The 7974-nt window shown below is 44.7% G+C and overlaps 1 protein-coding gene across 1 annotated transcript; it reads right to left on the bottom strand.

The window, feature by feature from the left end:
• Nucleotides 1-3092: 3092 nt before the first annotated feature.
• Nucleotides 3093-3206, bottom strand: LOC120857379 (dolichyl-diphosphooligosaccharide--protein glycosyltransferase subunit 4-like). The gene has a single exon (XM_040232824.1). It carries the CDS (start codon nucleotides 3204-3206, stop codon nucleotides 3093-3095), a length of 114 nt encoding a protein of 37 aa, XP_040088758.1.
• Between the last annotated feature and the right edge of the window lie 4768 nt (nucleotides 3207-7974).

The following is a 7974-nucleotide window of genomic DNA, read 5'->3' as shown; positions in this document are numbered from 1 at the left end:
TTCATAGAAATGGTATAAAATTTTAATTTTTTTACATAAATATGACAGTAAATATTGAATAAAAAAACACCATGATGAATCAAGAGAGAGGTTGCAAAGGAAAGGAAAAACGATATTTTAGTACCTGTGGTGGTACTTTGACATTTTTTTTCTTTTACCTATTTATTTTTGGTTGTGCTGGGTCTTTGTTGCTCTGTGCCAGCTTTCTCTTCATTGTGGAACACAGGCTTTAAGTGCTCGGGCTTAGTAATTGTGGTGCATGGGTTTAATTGCTCTGAGGCATGTGGAACCTTCCCGAATTAGGGACGGAACCCCAGTCCCCTGTATTGGCAGATGGATTCTTATCCACTGCACCACCAGGGAAAGTCCTGTAGTAGTACTTTTATTCTAGATTTTTGAACAAGGGGGCACTGGGTCCTGCAAATTCCAGAGCTGCCATGGAGCACATTAGCCCTGGTTGTCCTATGGCTTGGTCTCAACTCCATGTCAACTGCCAGGAGCCATGCCCCTCTCCTCAAAGAGAGTAGCAGAGGTCCAGAGGACCTGGTGTGTTGAGGGCCTCCCTAAACTTCAGTGGTTATATAAGGACCCTTATTTACCCAAATTCCCAGACAGTATCTTGAGGAGAGGAAGGGCAGAACAGTGAGTGTTCCACAAGACTGGAAACCAGCCACACGAGGGAGTTCAGCTCCAAACAGACTGAACACCCAGACTGAGAGGAGGCCGTTCCACGTGGAGAGCTGATACAGTGTTAGCGGAAGCCCAGGCTTCCCCCTGCACGGTAGGTGGCACTGCCAAGGAAGACCCTCATCTTCTTTGCAGATCTGAAGGGCATGTACACTTATGCAAGCCTGCTACCCTGGGTCGAGGACATTTTCTGTCTGAAATACACTCCTTCCTGCTCCTCTTCCCTCACTCCACCCCTCGTTCTGTAACCCTGGTCACCTGGCTAACTTCTCACCTTTCTATACTCAGCTTAGTATCTCCCCCCAGGAAGGCTTCCCTGACACCCCACCCTCATTGGCCCCTCCAATGTTGTAACCTGTCCATCTGCATATCAAAGGAGCAGTTTGAATGACATCAGACACAGCACTTGTCTTGGAGCCTTCCTGCTGGTCCTTTATCCTCTTTGGGGCTTCCCTGGTGGCTCAGCTAGTAAAGAAGCCACCTGTAATGTGGGACACCTGGATTTGATCCCTGGGTTGGGAAGATCCCCTGAAGAAGGGAACAGCTAACCACTCCAGTATTCTGGCCTGGCAAAGAGACATGACTGAACAACTTACACTTTCACTTTACCCTCTTTGAGGCAGTTTCTCCATTTGGAAGATGGGGTAATCATATCAGACCCACCCACTTTATTGAATTTTTTAAAATTTAGCTTCTGAATAGGTTCTACATATGCCTAGAACACAATTCAGGAGGTATATAAGGACACATAGTGAAAAATCACCCTCCTCCCCACTTCTCTCCTTTTGATTCCCGGTTGTCTTCTCCAAAGACAATCCTTGTCACCAGTTTCTTTAGCTTCCTTCCATAGACATGTGCGTTAAGTGTGTTAAACTGCTTCAGTCGTGTCCGACTCTTGCAACCCCAGGGACTGTGGCCCACCAGCCTCCTCTGTCCACGGGTTCTCCAGGCAAGAATACTGGAGAGGGTTGCCATTCCCTTCTCCAGGTTCCATAGACATGCCGTGTGTTTTAGAGCAAATATATTGTCCATCATCACCTATGTAGCATTCCTGGGTAGGAGAGTGCGTAACCTGCCTCTAACTATGAGGAAGCATCAGACAAATGAGGAATATTTTGTCTTTTTAAGTGGCAGTCACAGAGCATCAAAATCACAAAACAAAGAAAGGCTGTGGATATGTTCAAGAATTAAGAGAATGGTAGATAAAAGCACTGTACTTGTGTTAAATTCACTGAAGTTGATAAGTGTACATAAGAAGGGGAAGCAAGGCGTACATGATAAAGAATATGGAGTAATCATTAACAATAGGTGAATTTTACTGTATTTTTATTTTTGCAATTTATGTCTACATTTGAGATTATTTCTCCTAAACACTTCATATTCATATTTGTGGGTTCAAGTATTTGCAAATTCTTTTACTCACTAAACTTTATTTGGAGCCCCAAATCAACACTTCAGGCACTGGCACAGTCACATGCAGACGTGCAGAGCAGGGACAAATCTGTGTCATCCAACATGCGAGTTCCCAGCTAAGGCCAAACAAAGCAATCCCCTGCCTCCCTGCTTCAGCTCTCAGTCTGTAAATAAGTGTCCTCTTTGCACTCTATTTAGTGCCACGTCTTGCAAAATTTTGTGCTTTTTGTTGACAATTTGTTGCATAAAACTGCCTCCAATGTTAGTGCTGAAGAGCTGGCTAGCATTCTGGGGCGCAAAAGAGAACTTTGATGTTCCTTACAGAGAAGATACAGGTGCTCTTAGATGAGCTTGCTTCAGGCATGAGTTCTAATGCTGTTGGCTATGAGCTCAATGAAAATGAATCAACAATACAAATTATATAAAATGTCTTTAAACAGAAACAGTAAAGTTATGTATGTGTTCATCAGTTGATGAAAATATTGTGAGCAGAGCTTGCAGGAACCTAACCCTGCATTTCCCCTGGGAACCATAGTTCAGTATCTGTTAATTCAGTGTTTGTGGCAACTTTATAGAACATTACTATGAGTAACAAGAATCAACTGTTTCTACGTCTTGTATTTCCTACACCGATGATAGAATACAAGATGCACTGTTCTGTACTATATGAATCTATTTAACAATATTCATAGAGATCTTGCTATTAGTTTGCATTCGTTCTTTTTGGGGGGACCACAAAAAATCTGTATTTTTATACTGGGGAGAGGGAGTAGAAAAGAAAGTAGCCCCTATACTGAGCCCTATTCAGTGGGAGCTTCTTGTTCCATAGGGTTAAGGAAGACTTTGAGGAAATAAAAGTTGTTTGGAAAAATCCAGGTGTAGTTGCTTTGTATGTTGTGATGGGTAAAAGGGATGAAGTGTGAAGGCCCCTCACACCCTCCACGTTGCTTCAGACTATGTCCTGGAACTCAGGGGCAGAGAAAGCGCCACTTTCATTCCTGCTTCTTGGGCTTGTTGATGGCCATGTGATGATGGAGAACAACAAGCAGGAAGACTGACACACTCAGCATATTGGCAAAGATGGGGAACGGCACATCCGTGAGCATGAGTAACAGCGGGGTTCAGCTCCAGACATGGTCTGCACACTGACTGGAGGGAGGAAGCCTGGACCGGAAGTTTGCAGCACTCTGTATTCATTCTTTATCCGTTCTTTGTTTCTTTTCAATCAGGTGAACGACACATGATCTATGGCGATCAGCCTCTTTTCTCAGCCACCCCAGTGCTCACTCAGTGGGCCCATATAACCAGCTGGCCACAGTAGGGGAGTTTGTGGGCATTTGGGGTTTTTTGGTTGCTTTTTTTTTTTTTTTTTGCTGTTGTTCATTCTTTTGAACAGACACCTGGGATTCACCATATGAGTGTTTCTTAATTGGTCTGACTAATCTTCTAGTGACAAACATTTGTGTTTTATCTTTTCAAAATGTCACAGTCTTGCATATAGTACTTCCGTGGCATCTCCTGGTTCCTGGGATTAAATTTTAAGTCCTTTAATCTCAGTAGGTAAGAGTAGGTGTTTCCAATGCAAGGGGGCGAGTATCTGATCCATGGTCAGAAAACTAAATCCCATGTGCCACGTGGTGTGGCAAAAAAAAAAAAAAAACATTTAAAGCCCTTATCCATGACATGCCAGACAGTCTCACACAGCGTGCTGGTATCTGCAGGTCTCCCCTCCAGCCTTCTTTCACCCCTGGTTTTATCCACACTGCCTGCTGCCACAGCGCATGTGCACAAACTTCCCTCATGGGTCTATGTCCCTTGGCCTGAAATTAACTATCCTCTTCCTTGAAACCTCTGTTTCACAGTTTTTGTTCACCAAAGTGTTACCATGGGGACCTGGCACAGAATCTGGCATGGAGAATATATTCAATACACTCAAGTTAAACAATGGAAAGAATGAGGTGGGAGGCAGGCCAGGAGGGAAGCCAGCTGGTGAGAATTATGTTTACGTGGCTCTCTTTTGACCAAACACTTGGTCTTAAATGCTTACTAGAATGAAAACTGCACAGCTGACTTATCTCCTGTCAGGCTCTCAGCTCATTAGCACCAGAGTGATTTCTGTTGAACTAGACCTGTAATGATGCTGGGAAGTCAGAAAGCCCTGCAGACTGACCCTGATCTGAGGAGGTCACCATACCTTTCTGTGCCAGTTCCTCCCCATGAGAGGAGGTGATAATGTCTGGATCTGCCTTGTTGTAAGCGAAACACTTAGGCACATCCCAGGGGCTCTCTTCTCTCCCTCTAGCTCCTGCCATCTATTGGATTTTTCCATCATCTTAAGATATGGAAAAACTCTGACAAATTTTAGAGTTTTAGATGTGTTAGCTAATGTGTTAACGTTAAGTAATGTTAATGTGCTAACATTCAGTTCAGTTCAGTCGCTCAGTCATGTCTGACTCTTTGTGACCCCATGAATCACAGCACGCCAGGCCTCCCTGTCCATCACCAACTCCTGGAGTTCACTCAAACTCACATCCATCGAGTCGGTGATGCCATCCAGCCATCTCATCCTCGGTCGTCCCCTTCTCCTCCTGCCCACAATCCCTCCCAGCATCAGAGTTTTTTCCAATGACTCAACTCTTCGCATGAGGTGGCCAAAGTACTGGAGTTTCAGCTTTAGCATCATTCCTTCCAAAGAACACCCAGGGCTGATCTCCTTTAGAATGGACTGGTTGGATCTCCTTGCAGTCCAAGGGACTCTCAAGAGTCTTCTCCAACACCACAGTTCAAAAGCATCAATTCTTCAGTGCTCAGCTTTCTTCACAGTGCTAACATAACTAATAACTAATGTGTTAACTTTTTCCATAACATAACAAACTTTTCCACCAACCCAATATAAAGCATTGCCCCTGTCCTCTAAGGACAGGTGGCTCAGATGGTAAAGAATCTACCTGTAATGCGGGAGACCTGGGTTTGATCCCTGGGTTGGGAAGATCCTGGAGGAGGGCATAGCAACCCACTCCAGTATTCTTGCCTGGAGAATCCCCATGGACAGAGGAGCCTGGCGGGCTACAGTCTATGGGTCGCAAAGAGTCAGACACGACTGAGTGACTAAGCAAAGCACACTATCTTCAAGGGTGTCCTCAACCTATTGACTCAGAAGAAAAGATTTGAATACAAAGATCCAGTGAGAAGTCACCATTCCCCCACAGGCTTTCTCCTATTCTCCCTCCAGCCAAGAGATGCCTGCTGGCATCAAGCAAAAGGGAGGGGTCCAAAGAGGAGGTGTCTTAGTCCAAGTGTTTTTCCACCTCCCCAGGGGCAGATTGCACATCCCTGAGCGGGAGAAGCAGAGCATGGTCAAGGCCATCGCCAGGCCTTTGGCTCATTTCCACCTTCAAATGACTGATTCTATTCTCGTGGTTTCTCTAAAACTATATGAAACTTGTGGTTAAACCCACATCCTTCCCCTCTGCCAAAAGGCCCCCAGTCACATCCTCCCAATGACCACCACCACTTTTCTTCCGTTTTTGGTTGCAAAATGAATCCAACTAGCTCACATAGAAGGTCTGAGAGAAAGAGGGAGTGAGCATACACAGGGATCTCGTACACCCAGAATCCAACCAACTACTTCTCCCTATCTACCAGCCCCCTCCCCAGTATGAAGCATTCTCATCTCACCTGGTTTCTTGCAATATCCCTAGCTGGTATTCCTACCTTAACCTTTGTGCACTAAATCTTTCTCCATGTATAGGATTGCCAGATAAAATTTAGGACACTGAGCTAAATTTGCACTTCAGATAAACAAAAAATAATTTTTTAGTATAAATATGTCGCAAATATTATATGGGATACACTGCTACTAAAAATATTCATTAATCGGAAACACAGATTTAACTGGACATCATGAAGTTTTATTTGCTAAATCTGGCAACCCTACCCATTTAGCAACCAGAGTCATCCTTTTAAGATGCAAGTTAGCTCCTATTATCCCTCCACTCAAAATCCACCAAGAGCTTCCCATCTCTGAGCAAAGTCCTTGCCATGATCTGCCTTCCCCAATACTCCTGTGTCTCATCCTCTACCACCTACCTCCTTGGCCACCCTACCCAGCCACCCTGGCTTTCTTGTTGCTAGCTCCTTCTCCTTCTTAAAGTTTTGCTATCTCAGTGATCTCTTCTCTGACCATCCTTTAAATAAACACTGGAATCACCCTACCTTCTATCACCTCCCTGCTTTCTCTTTATCTTCTAACACACCACAGTTCACATATGTATGGGTTTGCTCTCTTTTCTCACTAAAAAGCATGGTCCATGAAGGCAGGCCCTGCAATTTGTTCAAGCTAAGTATCTGGTATCAGTGGGCACTCACAAATATTTGTTGAGCCAATGATGAAACCCAAGAACAAGAAGCACAGCCAGGAAAGTCCCAAAACAAGGGGATTTGGTTTTGTTTCCCTTTCTTGGCAGGCTTGCTCTAATCTTTCTCCACTTATTCATCTTGCTCAAGGCCTCCTTTGGACACCTTCCATGTTTTACCAGGACTTCTCAAGGGTGCCATCACAAGACTGAGGCAATCTGATTAGCTCAGCTCACCTCCCTTTCTCTCTGTCTCTTTCTTTCTTTATCCCTTTCCCCCTCCTTCCCTATCTCTCTTTGCCACTTATGTTTTTAATATTTTTAATGAATAAGTAATATTTCTAAACATATGCTTTATTTTCTTTATGTCAAGGGTGAAAAGGAGTGATTTAGGGGCCCTGTCAGCCAAGAGAAAATGCCACTAAACATCTTCTTTGTGTCCCTACCCAGGGTCAGGTTCCCCGCCTAAAGTCACTGGTGCTCTGGTCTGTATTAGCCAGAAAAGGACTGGCAGTGAACAGCCTCAAAATCTCAGCCATACAAAGTAGAAATTTACTCCTTACATATGATATGCGTCTAAAATGAGTTTGCAGGGATTCTGCAGTCCCAAGTCTAGGAACCCAGACTAATAGAGGCCCTTCTGAATTGTAGCAGGGAATTAGAGATGGAGGAATCCACACTAGCTCTTTAGTGGGTCAGCCCAGAAGTGAGGGCCGGAGCTTCTACTTGCAGCCCTTTGTCCAGAATTGGTCATATAATTGCGGAGGGGCTAGGAAATGTGGGTGAGCACAGATATTTGGTAAGAAGCAGATGTCTCTCCCTAGGCACCATCTTGCGAGGGGAAGAGAGGCAAAGTGGGTGAGAAGCCTGTTCAGACATAGACGTTCTTCTACTCACCCACTGCAACTCCCGGAACTCTGGAAACTCAAATGAACCCCAGCCAGTCAAGAGGAATAGATCAAATATGAGCCAACTCTAAGCACCTGAACCAGGCCAGATGGCAGTGAGAAAATAACATGATTTCTGAGTAATGCAGGCTCCATTTCCTGATCCCATATCTGCTACAAAAAATTACAGCATCATCTTTCATTTTTTCAGAACTGACACCTTTCAAAGAGCTTTCTCTTCCATGTGGGCATCACAAAAAGGCAGAAATTACCACCTTTTTACCAAAGAGAAATTAGAGGTGCAGAAAGGATAAGAGAATCGTCTAGGGTTAGGGGCTCACAGAGGCATAACTGCAACTTGAGCAGTTATATTTGCCTCTGCCTGGTCCGATGATTATCATCACATCGTACTTCCTTCGAAGGACCAGCATTGGGGAGGGACGAACACAACAGGTCCCACACAGGTCTCTGCAGCCACACCACATATATGGGAAACCATCACTACTGCTCCCTCTCATTCATAAACAGGTTGCTGCTGCTGCTGCTGCTGCTAAGTCGCTTCAGTCATGTCCAACTCTGTGCGACCCCATAGATGGCAGCCCACTAGGCTCCTCTGGGATTCTCCAGGCAAG

Source organism: Oryx dammah, unplaced genomic scaffold (genome assembly GCF_014754425.2).
Source record: "Oryx dammah isolate SB20612 unplaced genomic scaffold, SCBI_Odam_1.1 HiC_scaffold_2, whole genome shotgun sequence".
In the NCBI taxonomy this organism is placed as follows: Eukaryota; Metazoa; Chordata; class Mammalia; order Artiodactyla; family Bovidae; genus Oryx; species Oryx dammah.
This window is presented reverse-complemented; position numbering and strand designations above follow the sequence as displayed.